Here is a 20,354-nt window from a genome sequence, read left to right as displayed (position 1 = left end):
ATTAATGACACAACATAATAAGAAGAAAATGTGCTACAGGAAACTGTGGGTGTTCTGCCACCCAAATGGCTTTTGGTCCAGTACCATGGCATATCAAACTGCTCAAATATTTATGATTCACTCAAAAATGTAAATAGTTTTTTGTTGTTGTTTTTACTCCAAAGCTCTGCCACCAACATTACTAAAATGAGTTCATTCTAGTCTAAAGTGTGATCTAGAGACCAAGAATTCGGCAGTACCTAGACAGATCATTCAGGAGACTGAGCACATCTTGCAGGGCATCATTCCCAGCTGCCTGGTTGCCACAGCACTCTGTGGCACGTGCCAGATGGTTGGTTAAGAGACTGGAGACCTGGCGAGCCAAACCTGAGTGCACAGCCTCAGTTGATCCACCTGCAAAAGGAATATAAATGGGATCATAGTTGATGAGATCCAACTAAAACACACTGAAAAGCTATTAGAAAAAAGGAGAACACCTATAATGAAAAATGTAGATTGGAGGTTGTAGAAACATTTATTGATTTATAAAAGTATTTAAATACCACCCACTCATAAAATATCAGGTGGTATACAGCAACATAAAAAAACACACCATTAAAAGCAGTATAGTCCTGAGTGGGCCTTTTAGACATTTTTGTTAGGGTTGTAAAACTTGAGTTAGAAGATGGTTGCTTTTGATTTAGATGCTCTCCTGCATAGGAAAGTCAAAAGTCCACAAGAGAATTAGAAGTATAATAGGATGTTTTGCTCAGGAAGTTGTGCACAGGAGTGTCAAAAGTTCAGAGTCTGGCAGCCAAGGAGAAAAATAAGAATCTCCGAGAGTCTATCTCCTGATTAGCTAAAAGGGGATGAGGTGGGAAGTGATAATGCTGTACACAAGCCAGTCTAGAAACTAGTCTGAAAAATTCGAGGAGTCAGAAACTTGAAAAAGTGAAGAGCTGCAAAAAGGGATCAGATGCTTTCCAGGCATGGCCAAACTTGGCCCTCCAGCTGTTTTGGGACTACAACTTCCATCATTCCTAGCTAAGAGGACCAGTGGTCAGGGATGATGGGAACTGTAGTCCCAAAACAGCTGGAGGGCTAAGTCTGGCCATGCCTGCTTTAAGAGAGCTGCAACGTTGGAAAATGAGAGTGTAGATGGACAGTGAAGCAAAAAGAAGCCAGGGGAGTTTTACACTAAGTTATTGCCACTGAACAATCAGTTCAACCAAAAGCTTCCATATCTCTTTACTGCACAAATATGTTGCCAAGCATCTTAGTTCACATAACCAGGGCCAGGCCTGCAAGCCCCTCCTACCTTCCTCTTTTTCCCATTCGACACAACGGTTGGCTAGCACTTGGAATGCAGCCCAAGCCATGGTGGCCACTTTCTGCTTCTTTGTTTGCTTCTCATTGGAGCTGGATTCGGTCTGGCTGCTTAAACTGCACAAGCGATCCATCAGCTGGACGAGGCCACTCCGCACCAGGCACTTCTCTTCACTCCTGCCCAGAAACATGAACCACGACAGTGGGGTGACAGTAACATTTTAGCCCTCTTCATATACGCCCAAGGTGAAACCACACAACAAATATACAGCGTTTGTCAATCTCATTTCCTGTTTTGCTGCTGTATATAATACTATGTTGTCTTGTGCTTAACTATTTTCATTGTTCTAATTATATTCTGAATGTTGAGTCCCATGGTGAAGCTATGGCCAAAAAGAAGAGCAAGATCTTTAACTATCTATAGGCAAATTTGGACATAAAAACTGATACGGGCTGCCTTGGCATTCTCAATACAATGTGGAGTTAATCTATCCCTTTTCACACTAGGGCTCTTTAGAGCTACTAAGGCATTGCTCTTCCACAAGCATCTAGAAACTGAATTACTGCTACAGTTCTACATAGCATTTAATGTATGCTCCCATATTCCCCATAATAATCCCAGCATGCCTATTCTCACAAGCAAGATTCGAATATGTTTATTCAGAGGTAAATTCCTTTCAGTTCAGTGGGACTTGGTGCTTTTAAAAAGTGTCAGTGTCTCCCTGTTTTGTGTGGTTTAAAGCAGTTTCTATTTCTCCCAGTCCCCCTTGATTAGTTTCTTCTTCAACCAGGTCAGAAAAGAACTAGTTTAGGGGGTAAAGAACTAAAGGGCTGGTATCTGGAAGAATCAGGAACTGCTCTAAACTGCATCAAAATGGGGAGACCTTTATGCCATATACCAGTAGTCAGACAATTGTTCCGTCCAGCTCAGTTACATCGACACTGATTGGAAACCTGGAGAACTACTTCGAAACAGGACTCTTTCCCATCCCTACCTGAATACGTTGGTGATTGAATCTGGGAACTTTTGCATGCGAAGCATGTGTTCTACCACTGAATTATATGCCCTTCCCATAATAACCAATTAAAGGGCTGATTTCAGAGAGACATTACTGAAATTGGCCCTTTAAGCATTTCCTATACAGTGGTACCTAGGATTAAGTACTTAATTCGTTCCGGAGGTCCGTTCTTAAGCTGAAACTGTTGTTAACCTGAAGCACCACTTTAGCTAATGGGGCCTCCTGCTGCCGCTGCACCGCCAGAGCCCGATTTCTGTTCTTATCCTGAAGCAAAGTTCTTAACCTGAAGCACTATTTCTGGGTTAGTGGAGTGTGTAACCTGAAGCATATGTAACCCGAGGTACCACTGTAATCATTCCCTCCTGCTCAGCAGAACTGATGAAATCAATTTGTATTTACTTATCTAACTTTTTATTAGCACAACCGCACCTGATAAAAATACTACCAGTAATTCAAAATGAGATTGGGGGGGAAACTCAGTTTGTGAAGACAAAATTCCAGCGGTGGGGGAAGGGGTGGCATAACAAAACAGCAGCAGTGCAACCAGAAAACAAACACAGAAAGGTGAGGGAGGCATCACCAACCATTTTTAAAAACGCTTCCCATGAACAATTGCAGGTTATTGGTAAAGCTTAATTTTGGACAGGTTTCCTCATGTAACAGATTACTCTGCTCACAAGCTCTCCCACGGTGGGACATGCCTACCTGGTGTATGGTATCGTGCACAGCAGGCCAATGCTGTTTGCACATGCAATGGGGTACCGAGCGCAGAGTGCCACCACAGAGGTCATGGTCTCCCCAAAGGCTTCCTGAACTTGCTCCACCATACCACCGCAGGTGAGTTCTTCAATTCTGTGGGAAGTTAAACAGTCAGGCCCTATTAAAACAGACTTTTTGAAAACATAAACTGCCCCCAAATCCCTGGAGGATGCAAGTGTGAGGTGCGATGTAAGAAAGAAGGGACTTTTTCGCCTCGAGCCAGCCATGCATTTTAGCAGCTTGCTGCAATTAATACCCACACCCTTGAAAAGAGCAAAACAAAATCCAATCTGAGAGATGGAAGAAGAAAAAAAAAGGCAGGGAGTCAGAGGCCTGTTAAATTACAGACTTATGCTGGTTTTTAAACAGCAATGGTCTTTCCTCAGGGAACCCCGCAGATTGGCAAGTTGGACTTACTGTGACATGTTGTTCTGGTCAATGCATTCAATAAGGGGGTGCCAATTATTACACAGTTGCCTAAAGAATTTGTTCAGCTTTCAAATTTGTCGGAACCTTGGCTTTAGCAATCAATTTCAAGGCGGTCTAACCAACCCCCACTCAAAGGTGTCCCTGTGATATGGTCCCATGCCACGAGCAGTGCCATTTGGGCCATCTCCAGAGTTCCTTCAATAAGTCTGTTTTTGAAGATAAGGCTGACTCCCTCACCGCCTCTGCCAACAATCCACATTCCCCTCCAGATGTGAATCTCTGAAGGGAACTTACCGGGGGCCTCCTTGAAGCACCATTGTGACTGGACCCACAAGATGCGTCACACCACCAACACGAACAGCTGCTGTCAGGAGCTCTCGCATGTGCACCAGGGCCTGTTTTCTGGTGTTTCCACGGCGCCACCGAGTCTGAGCAGCTAATAGGAAACTGCTGCTCGATACCTATGAGAAAGGGATGGGTGAATCCTGTGACGTTGCCACTGGGGACATCAGCAATGTTTCTGTTTGTGATGGCTGGCTGGCTCAGAGCGTACCATCTTCCTTGAAGCATGCAAAGTGAGGGTTACTAATAAAAAGTTGCATGTAGTGCAGGGCTTGCCAATGAAGTGCTGTGGATGCCAGTGTGCTCATCAGTGTCCCCTATGGTGCCCACAAGTCTCATTAAATATCCCTTCAAAAAGCCACAATGCACAAGTGGCCGTTTACTTTTCATGCTCAATTCCTGGCTTGCACTATGTCCCCTTAAACATGCCCACAGTTCACTGGGTGCCAAAACTAGACCCCTGCTGCTCCTTCCATTCTGAACAGGATTTAGGGTTAATAGCTATATATTGTAGTTCTACACACTTTTGAAATCAGGTCTCAGCCTCTGGCATCTCCAGCTAAGAGGATCTCAGACAGCAGATCTGAGACATTCCCAGTTAAAGGTAGACCAATGGCATTAGTATAATGCAGCTTCAGACAGATAATGACTTTCGACAATGTGAGCCTTTCTACAAGGTTTCTACAAACCCCGTCACCTGAAGTTCAGCAGGTGGTGGATGAGGAAAGGGGTCTCTTGGTCATATGTCCCATTTATGGAATAGTCTTCCCTAGAAAAGTTCATCTGGTGATAATGCTGGTATCTTTTTGGTGCCAGGCAAATACTTTTTAAATCTGTTTGGTCATCCCAGTACATTATGTAGCTGGTCAAGCATGCTTTTCATGGCTTGCTGGATTTTGAAGATTTGTTGATTCTTCGCTGGTATTGCTTTTACCTAGTGTTCTATTGTAATGTGTTTGTTGCTTTTATTCTATACAGCCCTGGGAGACATTGTTTTGTTGCAGAGCATGCACAGGTATGAGAATTAATGCTCTCTGACTGCAACAGTCTGATAGGCACACTAACTTCTGTCACTGGCATGACTTACTGCTTGATCAGGATTGGTCCCGATGAAAGCAAACAGCTGCCCCAGCAAGACACTATAGGTGGGCTTGTCTCGGCTGTCCTCAATGGTGAGAGACTGAAGAAGAGTAAAAGAGCTGCTTCTGTGGCTAGTCACATGGCGCCGCCTACAGAGAGGAAAAACAGATCTTATTAGGGAGATTCAGTCACTTCCAATTACACTGAGAGGGTAACGAAACACTGGCTGAACTTAAAGGAAGTGAGAGACAACATATACCTCTGGCTTGACCGCGTGAACTCTAGGTCATCATTTGCAATCATTTCAAGATCAGATGGTGCTGACATACTGCGGAGGAAAACAGGCTGGCGAACAGCATGGGATATCACCTTTGTTTCTGATGCTGATTTGCAAGCTGTAGTGTTAAGGGCACAGAAAGAAGCTTTGGTTTATTATTATTATTATTATTATTATTATTATTATTATTACTACTACTACTACTATTGCTGCTACTACTATTTCTATACCTCTCTTTATCCAAAGATCCCAGGGCTGTGTACACTAAGAACATAATTTATGCAGCATAATAATAAAATAATCATAATAACAGTCCCTACGCCATCCCCACATTTAAAGAGAAATGCTTTTGCCTGGCACCTAAAGAGATGTAATAATGGTGCCACCACAGAATAGTCCCGATCCTGTGCTGTTACCCTCTAAACCTCTATGGAGACATAGAGAAGAGCCTCGGATGACAAACACAGGTTTTGTGTCAGTTTATATGCAGAGAGGTAAGGTTTTATAGGTCAGCACCAGCACCGTTGAATTGGCAGCTGGGCCAGGATCGGCGTTATACGGTATACTAAAACAGTTTTATTCTGGTGAGCAACCTGGCTGTCAAATTTTGCACCAGCCCCATGTATAACAATTGCAGTAAGCCAACATAGAGGTTGCCAGAAAGTTAGGCTATCCCTGTCCAGATAGGGGCATAGCCGGGCCACCAGCTGAAGCTGATGGAAGGCACTCTGCGCCACTGAGACCACCTGGGTCTCAAGCGACAGTAATGGATCCAGGAGCACCCACAAGCTATGTACCTACTGCATACAATCTCCCCAACCCCAACCCCGCTCCAAATGAAGTGACATATGATTAGCAGAAACAAAGACAGGTTGATTAATAAAAGCTTATATCGGCTGGGACTACTGTTAATATGTTATACTTCTCTTTGTCCTTTGTAAATTCAATTTTCTTTTTATTGTGGCATGTTATATTTACATTTAGGAGATGAAGCAGAATTAAATGGAGTAAGAAAAGGGAGAACCCACAACACTTTCCTCCTGTCCCTTAAAAACATTGCTGCTGCTTTCTTCTTGCTTCCTACTTTCATTGCTGAGTTTCTACTCTTAAGCAGCTTGTAAATTGCAGGAAACACTGCACTGAGAGCATCTTTCACTTTAAGACATCAGATTCTTTTCTTTCCTTACCTGGTGTCTCTGCAGGTGTGCCAGATATACTCCTGGTAAGCCCAGACTGTGCAGCAATGGTGACATGCAAGAGCAGCTCAGCTCGGTTCATCAGGCTCTTGACCAGTGTTTTTGTTTTACCCATGGGATGCAAAGGCTTCTGAAGCAGTGAGTTCACTTCTTGGAAGAATTTCTCCCTAAAAAGCAGTGAAGTTAAATCCCACACAGGTTAGATGTCCATTAGATCTTCAGAAACACATTGGAAGAGAACATCCAATGGTATTCAAATCTGAGGTTGCATTAGGAAAAAACCTGGATATTGGGAACCTCAGACTGGAACTTACAAATGTACCAGCCCACACGTACCAATCAAATAAACCACCCAAATAAAGAGAACAGAATCTCTACTGAATTCAGCAGCCACACTAACCTGAGTGAGAGAACCATATTCTCGAGATCGCTTCCATCAAAAGAAATCTCTTTCATTGAACACAAAAGTTCCAATTCTTTCATTTTGCTCTAGAGAGAAGGGGAAAATATATTGAAAAGGGAGGCCAGATATTGCATTTTTAGGTCGTATAGTACCTCACGATATTTTATAGGGAAGCATGGTTATTATTTTTTAATGAATAAATAGAGTAGAATAGAATATATCTGATTCAGGAGATAATGTAGAGTTTTTGTTGATTACGTGGACAGGAAATGTCCACTTTCATCTGTGAAATAAAATCCACCTTTCCTCTTCAGTGGTCAGATCCAGCACAGCATTGGTGCTCTGAGTTAGTTGTACCGGATGCATTAGGAAGCAAAGAACACATAAAGATTCAGTTCCTTTCATTTCCAAACTAAGAATCAACCTGACCGATTAGCACAGCCTCCCCCAACTGGTGGCCTTCAAATAGGGATGGACAATTCAGTCAATTCCTGTTTCTCATATTTTTAGTCTTAAATTCAGTTTGCCACTTACTGCATCAGTTTACAATTTTAAAAATCGCAAAAATTCACCAGCATTTTAGTGTGAATTTCTCCTAATATACACATTTCCCAAAATATACTGTATTTTGAATGCTATTTTCACTAATATATGCATTTTAATGCATATTTTCTTTTAAATCACATATTTTTGTACACATTCTTTGGTTGGAGAACTCCATCACAAAATGTGAAGAAGTGTGAATTTTGAAAGACAGCTGCACTATGGTTCAAAATATTGTTCCAGGAAGTATGAATTAGGAAGGTTCACTTTAAAAGTGGACCAACACAATTTTCTCCTCTGCCCCTTCCTCCAGCTGTTTCGGACCACATCTCCCATCGTGGCTGGGGCCAATGGGAGCTGGTGTCCACAACATCTAAAGGGCGACAGGTTGGGGAAGGCTAGATCAGCACATATCAGGAAGAGAATCTGGTTCCAAAAGGGTAAAGACGCTTCAGGTAGCTGAAGGCAGGAAACTCCCACCAAATATTAGCTGGAAAGGAAATACATATCTGCAGACATTAGTTAGGCCCTAAATGCACAGACAATGCCTTTGCAGAGCACCTTCTCCTTACCACCAAATCGCTAATTGACTTCAACATCCCTCTACATTAGGGTTACAAGACATCCCCGGTTCCTAGGGACAGTCCCCGGATTTGCAAATCTGTCCCAGGACAAATTCCGTCCGTGGAATGTCCCCAGATTTGCAAATCTGTCTCTGGGAAACGTGGCAGCGGCAGCCTCAGCAGCCCGGAGCCAGCCTGGTAGCGCAGTTGGCTCTGGCTGGCTTCAGGAGCTGCTTGCTGCTTGTTGCCACTGCCGAGGGGGAACCGGGGACGTCCGGGGATATAGATTTCCTGCCACCTTCCCCCTTTGTTTTGACAGATCGGGGGAGACTCGCGAGTTGCGGGTGGGCGGCCGTTGCCCAGGAGGGGTGCAAGGCGTGCGGTCTCTCTGCCAGGCAAGGTGCAAAGCCTTTCTTTCGCACCCTGTGAAACATAAATGTGCAGAGTTTTTTAAAAAACTGGGCAACGGCCAGCTGCTCGCGACTCCTGAGCCTCCCCCGATCAGACAAAACAAGGGCCCCTTGGTGCTACATAGGAGACCCTAGCTCTACTGTTTCAGGCAGGAGACTTTTCCCAGCCTTTCTAAAGATACCCAGGCCTTTTGTATGCAAGGCAAATGTTCTGCCTTCACCAAACCTCCAGGTTCCCTTTCCCCTTCAGTCTAAAGAATTTGAATTATACTGAAACAATTACCCAGAACCAGACCCATTTTCTAAATTGTCTGGCAGGAGTAGAACACTGGCAACTATTTTTACAATTCCCCTCAAACTGCTCGCTTCCAGTTGCTCCATTTTATTACCCTGACATACTGAGGAAACCCTCGGATCCTTTGGAGACGCCTTTCCCTTACCTCTATGCCTGCAAAACCCAGCTGTTCCTGGAAGAAACAGCAATCAGCATTTGCAGCTTAATTTCCAGCGCAGGGTCGATCAGTCAGTCTGCTTCAAAGTGCCCATGATTTGTTCTTGGGCACTAATAAAGCCAGCACAACGTTTTATAAGAAGAGGGAAAGAGTACAGCAATTCAGAGAAAGCGTTGCCTGAGTACCTCCGTTCTTACCAGCACTGAAGGGGATCAACATATGATACTCACCTCGTTAAAATGATAATCATAAAAGAAGGGCACATTGTTCTCCAATTTCCCATGCATGGCATCTTCCACTTCACTTTGCCATTTCTGTTCTAATTCGGCGACACTCTGGGCAAAAAGAGAAAAGAAAAAGTGGGGGGATGTGAAAGTGTTGGAGCATCATTAGCCTACCCAAAGGTAAGGGGATATGTGCTCAGTGTGCTAAGAATATAAGGGTCCCCGAAATAATATGGAGTTATGTACAAATAAGTATTAAGTTTTAAGCTTTAAGGTATTTTATGGTAAGATAAGGTTAAAATAAATTAAGGCAAATTGAATGACAGAATATTCTAGTGAAATATGGAAGGATTTGCTGACTTAATTAACAGGTTAGGTTTTTTAAGATAAATTATTTAATTGAAAATTGAGTGTTATTAGGTGAAAATGCAAAGTTATAATATATTAAGATGAATTATCAAGATAAAAGAAAAAATGGAAAGGATTTGCTGAAATTACTAATTGAACTAGAATACAAAAAAGGGAGGTGTGAGGAAGTCAGGGAAACAAGTAAATGAAAGTTAAGATATGGAAAGGATGACGTGTGTTTTTTTTCTAAATTGTTTTTATATTATTTTTATTTCTTTTTGTGTGTATTTTGTATTTTTTTTTCTTATTCTCTTTTATATTTTTGTAACCTTTTTGAAACTTCAATAAATATTATTTTTTAAAAAAAGAATATAAGGGTCCCCCTGGAGATATACATCTTAATTATAAAGGGCCCGCCATCTTCTTTTTCTGCACCAGAAATTTATTTTTTTGTAGCATTTTTACCTGCAATTGTCTTTCCATGGCATTTAGTTTCTTAAACGTTTCTCCCATAATTTTACAAAGCAAGTCATATTCTTCTGCATGCTCCTCTTGATACTGGAAGTTTATGAGGGACTGGAGTGCATCAACCAGGTTCAAATGTTTGATCACACACGAAACTACCATTTCTTCCATTATGTCTGGCTGGATGACCTCTCTGTTGAAGGTAAGAATAAAAAACGAAAATGAGTTGGTAAGAAGGTTTTTTGGCAAATGGGCATGACAATTCTGTAGATTCGTTTTAAGAATACTAGTGTGTGGTGGAGGAAGGGGATGGTTCACACCTAAAACTGTCTCAAGTAGCATCTACCTACATATCAAAACCATTTATTTAAAACTCAGAAATCCAACTACTAAACTTGCTTAATATCATAGACATATTATGAAATGACAGCTATTTAAGAATTAAATAAACCCACCCTTCAGTTTACTTAAAATGAGATTATTTTAAACATATGCATTTGTTGAAGCTACAAGTGCACATGTCCCAAAATGAACAAGAAAAAAAAAGTTCTAGGTAGGTAGCTGTGTTGATCTGCCATAGTCGAAACAAAATAAAAGAATTCCTTCCAGTAGCACCTTAGAGACCTACTAAATTTGTTATTAGTATAACCTTTTGTGTGCATGGGTATCTGAAGTAGTGTGTCTGCACACAAAAGCTCATACCAATAACAAACTTAGTAGGTCTCTAAGGTGCTACTGGAAGAAGAAAAAAAGGAAGAAAAGCTGTTACACACCTGATGCTGGGTCTGAACTGAGGCCGAGCTCGACCAGATATTTCCCTGAGTTTGATCATGATTCCAGGAGGGAGCCTGATCCTTGGCAAGTCAAAGTAGTGACCAACAGGAGGCACAAGAATATCGGAGGGATAAGTGAACTCTCGGTCTTCATCAATGGTGAGAGGCAGTGGGGAGGGGCTTGGGGTGAGGGCTGGAGAAATGACGCCATTGGCTTCCACTTGCCACTGGCACCTGGAAAAGGAAAGAGAGGGAGGAAGTCTTCTGTTCCTTTCAGGCCTCAAAACAAGATCTATCATTTCCAAAGTAAAGCAGATTAGAAGACAGTGTACCTGAAGTGTGCATTCCTAGCAGAGAAACATACTTATTCCTCAAAACAACTCTAAAGACCTTAAAACAGCTTCACCATGAAGCTGTCTGACAAACACCAACTGGGCCTTCAGTTTAAGAGTTTTTCTGGCATTTCTTATGAGGGCCCTCTCGCACACTGTGGAATCTCTTTGTTGTTACTCCCATTTTGTTTGCAATTCAGCTATTCATCCGATTGATGAATTTAGGAAAAACAACCATCTTCCACAAATTTCAACAACCTTGCTGTAACTCAGAGCCAATCTGGATGTGATTTGGGAGGTCTCTCACCCAATTTCCCAATGCCTTTTTCTTTGGTTGCACTGAAAGGGTGCGTGTATGTTAACCCTTTCCTGCTGGACTGGTCCTGACACAATCAGCCACACACCGAAACTGCCATTAGGTGTGATTTCACTTGGGTAAAAGGTGCAGGGGAGAAATGTTAACTTTCCAACTCTACAATTGTATGATTTTATTCTTCTTCACCCAAAATCCCCCTCCCCAGCAGCTGCTTTTCAACAGAGAAGAAGACATGGGAGATTCCTAAGCATGAGAGGACCATTTCATATGGGCTTTGGTCCTAAGCTACCTGCACACAAGGGAAAAAGGCTTAGAAGGCTTCTGGCATCTGACAAGGAATTAACATCCTGTCTCCTTGCATTCAGCCATATATTATTTACCTCTGTAAAAGTTTAGATCTCAGAAGATCTTGGCACGTTTCCTCCTCTTTGGTTATTTCTGGTCCATTGTACAGAATCCTCAGCATAGAGCAAGCCAGCACAGACAAGCCTAAAGCAAGGTCTACCAAGAATGGCAACCCCCCCGACACATCTTCCGATGACTCCTTCAGCACAGAAAGGCAAAAATGCACACACAACAATTAACGCTATTGGTTTTTATATACTTATAAGTGTTAAAGTTGAGTGACATATGAATGTGTTGTCAAGGTAATTGGGGCCCACAATATGTTAGGCAGTACCGTTACACACCTGTCCTCCTTCCTCTCGCCTCAAATCCAGCATATTTAGACTTATTGTAGCAAATTCCCATTAATGTCCCATATGCAAACCTAACACAAGCCTACCTGAAGGAGCATCTCCACCCCCATCGTTCTGCCCAGACACTGAGATCCAGCGCCGAGGGCCTTCTGGCGGTTCCCTCGCTGCGAGAAGCCAAGTTACAGGGAACCAGGCAGAGGGCCTTCTCGGTAGTGGCACCCACCCTGTGGAATGCCCTCCCACCAGATGTCAAAGAGAAAAACTACCAGACTTTTAGAAGACATCTGAAGGCAGCCTTGTTTAGGGAAGCTTTTAATGTTTAACAATTGTATTTTAATATTTTGTTGGAAGCCGCCCAGAGTGGCTGGGGAAACCCAGATGGGTGGAGTATAAATAACAAATTATTATTAATATTATTATACCTGTGCTCGAACTGTACAAGCAAAGCCCCACATTGCTTTGTCTGGGGTGTTGTGTTCTCGGCCACTCCGCATTTCAAAGGAGAAGGTAACGGTGTCCCCTTCCACCTTATGTTTTGAAAGGGCAAAGGAGAAACAGTTAAACAAGCAGCTAAAGATAGGGTGCAATCCCTCTTTCATGCATTGCTGTCTTCACAGACTTTCCATGGGGGTCTCAGGAGTATGATGGGGTAGCAAGGCGTTACAACAACTGAAATGGCTCTAAAAATCACAGAAAGTCACATTGGACAGACTCCGGTTCAAATCCCCACTCAGTCATGGAGCTCACTGGTAACATTTGGCTAGTCTTCCCACCCAGCACTGCAAACGGAGCCTATCTAACAGGATTGTGAAAATATAATTGGGAGGGAGGGTAGGGAAAAGAAGAATTGATGCTATTCAGAAAGGTAGGGGGCAAATGCAGAACATTAAATAAATGGATGTGTGTTTTAAGAGACTTTGCCGAAGCACTTGGACATTCTTGGGCAAGAATTGGCTTTGGATATAAAAGCCAACCACCCTTCTTCTGGTTGACCAGACATGAGATGGAAAACCCAAATAATACTCGCATACATAATCTGATTTCAGAGGTTGCATCTGGCAGAGGTCCTTGACCATGGAACCGTGACAAATGTGGAAAACACAAGGACTGGAGGTGACAAGGAAGTAACCACGATTGTTCCAGGTCCATGAATCCATATCTCTTATAAGGGATTACCCTTAAGCCTAACTACAATGGCACTATTATTTCATAATTTTGTTTTTAAAAATGACCACTAGCTTTTTTAAAACAACAACAACAACAACAACAACAACAACAACAATAGCACAGAGCCAATAGCCAGCCTTTCTCTGTACATTTCAAGTTATAACTGTATCAGAAGATCAGATCAGCAACAATTATAGTCCTGGAGCTGTTCCTTTGCTTTTCCCTTCTCCTCCTACCCCTCCTCATTAAACATTACAAAATAAATACTAAACTCAGCTGCTACAGTCCTCCTTGCATGGTTTTTTTATGGGTCTACAACAAAACACAAACCATTTTTCTATAAAGTAGTTCCCAAACAACAACTCAGCCAGATGGGCAGGGTATAAATAATAAATTATTATTATAATCAAATTTGGTTGAAATCTTGTTGCTGTTATTTTTAAAAAGAGAAATCTTTACTCTGTACCTTTACTAAGTCTTTGGGCCAACCAGTTCCTAAGACACTCCGGCTCCCATATCCTAGGGTGTTGCCCCCATATTCAGCAACCTTCCGGCTATTTGTGTTGGGGCCTGCGTAGATCACCAACTTCAAGAACATGAAATAAACTGTTAGGTGGGATAAAGACAAATGCAACGTGCAGACTTACGGCAGTTTGAATATTTAAAGTTAATTCCAAATTGTTGTGGAGGAGACAAGCAGGTGGCTTCCTGGTTTTACACACAAATCACTGAAGCGATAATACAAATGGCTTTTTAGACGTAAATAGCAGGTGCAGGGCCTCTGATCTGGATCAGGAGCCTGGCAGGAAAGGCCACTTTCCTTTTTGAACCCCACTCCCCATTATCCTGATCAGAATCAGAGCTCCTGGCCTGCTGTCTGTATGCAAGAGAAAGAGCTGATCCTTGGCAATTGAAGTTTTCCTTCCAATGCAAACATCAGGTGCAGGCACTTCGGTCCCAATCAGGGTCACAGCAAGAGACAACCTGCCATACCCAGTACAGATTTTGATCCAGATCACAGCCCACTCCATCTTATCTTTGCAGGTGTTTACAGGTTTTTTAATGACATGTATGGTGCCACATCTAGTTTGGCCCTCAACTAGCGGTCAACATTCAGCAATGAATAAATTAATTGCGAGGGATCTCCTCTTCACACATACACCCAGCTTCTGTGATCCACACAGAGGCTGGGATCAAAACCTTCCCCGTTTTTTTCTTCCTGGCAAAAAACGGTGCTATAGATATGTCTGATAGGCATGATCTGCACTTTCTGGAAACAACTGAAGCCATTTTCTTCCTTAAAAAAAAAAGCTTTTCCAGCTGGATAAATAGGTCTCGGCCATGGGTGTCCATTTTGTATTGTTTTAAAATTCATTTGTTTTCTGTGCTGCTTTCAACTGTTGTTGTTTTTTTAAGCTGCTTTTATTATATTTTGGACATATGTGGAAGCCAATTAATAAATAACAATAATCATATTGTCCATGATAAAGATAGGGACAGAAGCTTCTTCTGTGCAAACTCTACTGAAAAAAATGGAAATTGCACCACAGTACTGACTTGTTGTGTTCCACTGGGAAGATCTTTCCAGCATTCTACTAACCTTATCATAATCATACTGTGAAGAGCAGCGGCTATCAAACCTCAGGTACAAACAACGGGCTCCTGGAATATGCACCGTCTCCTTAAATTTGTAATTGTCTCTGACAGGATGGACTGTCTCTACTGTCTTCCCAGCAGCCCAAGGAGCTGGAATCTTTAAGCCCGTAAGGAAACCTGGCTCTTCTTTTTCTTCTAGCATTCTAGCGTTTAAGAAAAGAGTGAAAAGGGACAAGCTTTAGCAGAGAAAACATAGAGTTTGTACAACAAACCTATCACAACAGCAAACACATGGTATGTGAAGAAGGGCCTTGTGCTGAAGACAATTGTGACAACTGAAGGCAGTTTGAAAGAGGAATCGCTGCTCATGTGGGTTACATTCATCTGACTTTCAGCTCTGCTCAAGAGGCTTGGTTGGCAGGTTTTTTGACATACTGAATTCCCATCTAGTGGAGGTATGGACCCAAGAAAGACCTCAAAGCCTGTGGGTACAAATAAAATGCCACTTCCAGTGATGAGGAAGGCAGTTCGAACAATGCACCCTTAAGATCAGGCATTGCTGAAATCTACTTCCAAGCTGATATTTACCATGCAGAGGAACCACACACGTTTCATACAAGCACATACAAGTTTTTCCTCAGAACAAAGAGCACATTTGAGGGTGCTTACCATTGGAAAAATAGGGAAAGTGGGGAGAGTTAACCCCCTTACCCCAGTGCTGCAGTGTAATAGGGACCCCCATGGCTGCTGTTCAGTTTTACAAAACCACACAAGATTCAGTAACAGATCTCACAACATCCCATCTACTTGTGACATAAGTTGTTAAAAGCAGGATCAGGTAATATACACTGTGCTCATTATGAATTAAAACATAAAGCTCTTGAAACCATCTCAACCTTTTCTAATTTTGCTGCTGTTCCTCTAGAACCCCCTTTTTTTTAAATAAAGTTTTTTATTTATACAACAAGAAAAAAGAAAAAAAACAACCTCCCGTCTATTCCATATTTCAAATTCATATTACTTTTTGCCAATACACACTTTTATCATAATTAAACTTATTCTCAATAAATCTAATTTCTTATATCTACCTTGCAACTATTACTGAAGTTCCTCGAATGCTGCAACAGAATTTAAACTACTATATTTATTTTTCAGATAATCTCTGAAAACCTCCCATTTTGAAACAAATTCCTGTTTTGATTTATTCTTTATTTTTTCTGATATACCATCTAATTCGGCATATTCTGTCAGCTTTTAGAACCCTTAAGGTGGCAGGGAAAGGGAGGAGAAATAAAAGCTATAACTTGCTCTCCAGAAACACCTTCAGTTGGATCTATAACTTTCAGCTCTTTATGAGAAATTCCCCCCCCCCATGAGCCTACAAAGCAATTTTACAGAGCAATGCAACGCAGACCCTGTGGGGTTCCTTGCCTCTGAATCATTCTTCCATAATGATTTATGTCCAGAAGCAACATTGCCAGCAAGCATATGAGAGAGTGCCTTCAACATATTAAAGTAGTGAAGGATGAGGGTCAAAGGGCAGTTGGATGATGTTACATTGATTACCTCTCATCAGGGAATAGCTTGCTCCTCTGCTCTGATGCCCCTCCAGGAGAACTGCCCGCTTCAGAGAAAACAGGAGACTGGGTTTTCAGCAGCAAGGCTGTCTGTAGCAAAATGAATGTGGTTTGCTTGTGATTAGTAAAGTAGTATATAATGCTATCTCTCAAATAGGGAAGGGGGGAAACTGGAGAGGCAGGGAGGGAAGTGAGAAAGAGAGAGACTGTCTTTGCAAGGGGTTGGACTAAAGACTCCCTGAGTCCCTTGCAACTCTACAATTCTATGACTTGCTATTGCTACTGATGCCCTGTCAATCCTCTCTATTGCCCTCATAGATAGCACAGCTCCCCTGGTCCAGATTATTGCCTGGAAGGAGAATGAGGATGTTTCCTCGATAGGCATTTAGCATGACATCAACACGATTCCTTCACTCACTTTTTACAGGGCACCCACACAACTCTTATCACCTAAACATTGTCATCCTGTAGTTGCCCTGTGGTTCTTCCATCTTTTCTTAGACCACAAAAACTCCAACTTTTAGGAAGAACAAAGCAACAGTGCAGTCTCACAGCTCAACATACATTCATTATAAGACTTGTGGGGAATGTTGTTTTATGACCCTTTTTAATAGCTATTTTTGTACTTATTTAAATGTTTTTCCATCTATATTGTTTTAATGAAAGATGCAAAGCACTACAACACTCCACAGCTAAAGCATTATTTTAGTATAGTGTTATTATACTACTACACCATAGCATCATTATAAATTATATTATAGCTTACAGTGTTATAATGCTTTAGCTATGTTTCGTTTAAAAATAGTCAGAAAAGTGATAACTAAAATATTTATTTCAAAAGGAAATAAATAGGGGGTCAGAAAACAAGCAGTGGTTATAACATACCACAAGGGGTTTAGTGAAGGTGTGGTATGGACAGAACACAGTGGAATGTACACACAGAAAATGCACAACACACTCAACAGGGTGGAAAGTCAGCTGCAATTTCACTTATATCTTACAACGGAAAAGCAATAATTGGGTCATGCTAGGAACCACCCATCTAGATGCAGCCTGAAGTTCTGCTTATTGGCAGATTTTGAACTGTGCTCCATATAGCAACGTATTATGGCTATGTGTAAGTCTTTGTAACGAGGCAATTCAGTATCCTCAATGCATTGTGGGAGCTCAAATTTTACAGGGATGAACATTAAGAAAATAATGTGATACTGTTTGCCATAAAAGGATGAATGCAACCCCCTATGGCAAACCCAGTGGGACAATAAGCATTATAAAAAGTTTGTTACAAGGTAGAATGTAACAATATCGCTATTCCGCACAAGGGTTTCAGTAGCAAAGATCATTCCAAGGGAAGGAAAAGAAACATAAAACCATTTGGAAGGGTGGAGGAGGGGGAAACCACCAGCAGAGGAAAAGGAGGCCATACCTGACTTGTGTAGAGGACCAGCTGCACCAGCTGAGGCATCAGAGCATCGGCCATGGTCAATGTTTGGAGATTGGGGTGCATCAGAGAGGTCAGCAAAACCGGAAGCAAATGGCCCAGCATTGTGGCTTTGGTCACCTGCTCCAGGCCTTTTAACCTGCAATGAGAGGCCCTCTGGATTTAGAGCATCTTGCTGCCATGCTCACTTACCAGTCCTGCTTCGGCACACCCAACTGGCTTACTGTGAATGTCCCGCCCCAGGTTGTCTTAACCCAGGCACTGGCAAACTCAGCCCTCCAACTGTTTTGGGACTACAACTCCCATCATCCCTGGCCACTGGTCCTGATAGCTGGGGATGATGGAAGTTGTAGCCCCAAAAACATCTGGAGGGCCGAGTTTGCCTATGCCTGCCTTAACCTCCCAAATACATCCTATCTCCTCCATCTTCAACAGTGCAATAAGCTCTCTTAGGTGCTGTTTCCCAGATCCCTGACACCTCCCCAACTTTCCATCATCTCTTCTGGACCTCCTGAAGCTTGCCCTTGTTGCTGCTGTTGTCAAACATCTCCTTCTCACACAGCTCATATTTAGACCTCTCCCACCCTCTGAAGGATGAACCCTTGCTCACAATGCCCCTGGTTCAGACTTTTCTTATGCCCTGCACATTTTAGTTTGAGACTCAGACCCTGCCTTAACTTGCATCCTGCCAACCAAATAGCCTCCAGTACACACAAAAACTGCATGACAGTTCCCCAAATCTCCTGATTTTGGCAACAATAAAGAGAGAGACAGCAAAATGGTGCAAGTTCTGGTGAATGCCCTTTGCCAAGGAAGCAAACAGAAACCTGCAGAACTGAAAGGAAGCACATTCTAGTGCCATCTATTAGGCAGAGTATCAAGGGCCATTGGACACCTCCCTCTCTCATCCAGGAAAAGGGAATAGCAGCATGGCCACTTCTCTCATCCAGAGAAAGGACAGCTGCAGATGGCTTGCTTCCCTCCCTCCCTCCCCCAGAAAGATCACTCTGCACCAACTGTCAGCGTCCTGGGACTACAGACCAGAATGGAAGCACATATCGATCCCATCCTTCATCCAGACAGCTGAGGGATATCAGGTTGTGTGTCTTTTTATTTTATGCGTTGCAGTCTGTTGCAAACTGCCTTGAGGACCTTTCAAAATCAAGGTGGGGCGTGAATCTCCAAAGCAAATGAAGTACATAAACTTACCGCTGCTCCCTGTCTGGAATATCGCTGTTTATCAGAGCAGTGGTGACTTGCTGCAGCATTTCTAGAACTTCATCGCATCCCGTAAGGATCTGAGTAGCCAGAGCCAAGATACTAGCTTTAAGCTCCTAGGGACAAAAACGTTAAGAAGAAACTTGTGTTTACGTGACCAAGAGAACAGCTGATCTTAAAAACAAACAAGCAAGCAAACAGAACAAAAAAATAAGCATGGGCTTCCGAAGTTTATGCAATGATCATGACAATGAAGCCAGCACCAACAGATCTCTCCAGGACTGAGACTGGAGACAGACAATAGTTTCCTTCAAACAATGGAAGGTGGTCAGAGAGGCCCCACTGCCTGTGGCAGATATGTTCATTTGGTCCCCATCTCCCTCCAGAGGTCTTTTGCTGTGCTTTAGAATCCCCACTCATCCACCTTGATCAGAGATGTAACTGGGACACAAGAAATGGGTGGACACACCATGAAAACAGAAGCTGCTATGGCTCCACTTTTGACTCTGCATGGAAACAATCTCTCTTTTCCTGTGTCAGCTGGAAGTTTAAAATGTTAAACTCCAAAGTACTAGGAAACATTTAATTAATTAGAATTCAAGATGCACTATGCAGGAAATGAAGGACATATTTTGACCAGGAGGGTTCCCTGTCAATAAGGCCTGATAAAAACAATATGGAAGCCCTATGGGGTCATTTCTGAAGTAGGGAAGGTTCCTTCTCAGACACACAACATGTCTTCCAATGTCTACGTATGAAGGTGAGCACAAGGGCCACAATTTCTAGTGAGGAATCAAGTTTGATTAACTGATTTTTTTGAAGTGCCAAAGTCATTCGGCAGCAGACTGTGGAAAAAAATGTTAACTTTTTTCTTTAAGTACTAAAAAAATACAAGTAGTAGGCACCCATAACAGAAGGATTATATTTGTATCTCTCTCTCTGTCTCTGTCTCACACTCTCACACACAGGGGTGGTGGAATTCCTCTTCTAAGATGCTGTTTACTTCCAAAACCAAATAAAATAATACCCCCCTCAGAATGATCGCTCTTCCTCCTATGCAAAATGACACAGATTTAAGCCATTAAACCTTTTACAACAACTAGATAGGTTTTTTTTCTTTTTGCAGCAACCTTAGTGGGCAAAGGAGCGCGCGCGCGCGCGCGCACACACACACACACACACATTTCCCCTTCTTCTGTCCTCACCATCCTGTCCAATTGGCAAATCTTCTGCAGATCTGATGATGCTATTTATACTGCAGGGGGGAAAAGGTTGTTTGATATTTTCCTATGGCTGACTGAAACAGTCATTTCCCTGTCTAGATTCTTTTTTTAAGTGGGCGGGGGGGAGGAGGAATAAAACATGCATGTTGCATTTGGGAAACTCCAGCTAGTTAACTGCAGACAAGGGACTCTAGTGGG

At 42.5% G+C, this 20,354-nt stretch overlaps 1 protein-coding gene across 1 annotated transcript in view; it reads right to left on the bottom strand.

The window, feature by feature from the left end:
• Positions 1-20,354, bottom strand: part of HECTD4 (HECT domain E3 ubiquitin protein ligase 4) — a 112,560-nt gene that overhangs the window by 41,387 nt on the left and 50,819 nt on the right. Inside the window, exons 18-35 of the mRNA XM_081871458.1 lie at positions 18,925-19,049; positions 17,701-17,854; positions 16,264-16,364; positions 14,702-14,900; positions 13,568-13,687; positions 12,357-12,461; positions 11,617-11,780; positions 10,589-10,822; positions 9,816-10,008; positions 9,009-9,113; positions 6,808-6,896; positions 6,399-6,574; positions 5,194-5,329; positions 4,942-5,083; positions 3,807-3,973; positions 3,030-3,176; positions 1,298-1,482; positions 240-393 (exon numbers count right to left, since the gene is read on the bottom strand). Coding sequence (XP_081727584.1) covers positions 240-393; positions 1,298-1,482; positions 3,030-3,176; positions 3,807-3,973; positions 4,942-5,083; positions 5,194-5,329; positions 6,399-6,574; positions 6,808-6,896; positions 9,009-9,113; positions 9,816-10,008; positions 10,589-10,822; positions 11,617-11,780; positions 12,357-12,461; positions 13,568-13,687; positions 14,702-14,900; positions 16,264-16,364; positions 17,701-17,854; positions 18,925-19,049 — 2,696 coding nt within the window. The remainder of the gene's footprint in view (positions 1-239; positions 394-1,297; positions 1,483-3,029; positions 3,177-3,806; positions 3,974-4,941; positions 5,084-5,193; positions 5,330-6,398; positions 6,575-6,807; positions 6,897-9,008; positions 9,114-9,815; positions 10,009-10,588; positions 10,823-11,616; positions 11,781-12,356; positions 12,462-13,567; positions 13,688-14,701; positions 14,901-16,263; positions 16,365-17,700; positions 17,855-18,924; positions 19,050-20,354) is intronic.

Source organism: Podarcis erhardii (assembly GCF_964252035.2).
Source record: "Podarcis erhardii genome assembly, chromosome: 7".
Classification (NCBI taxonomy): domain Eukaryota; kingdom Metazoa; phylum Chordata; class Lepidosauria; order Squamata; family Lacertidae; genus Podarcis; species Podarcis erhardii.
The sequence above is the reverse complement of the archived record's forward strand: the minus strand, read 5'-3'. Positions and strand labels throughout refer to the sequence as shown.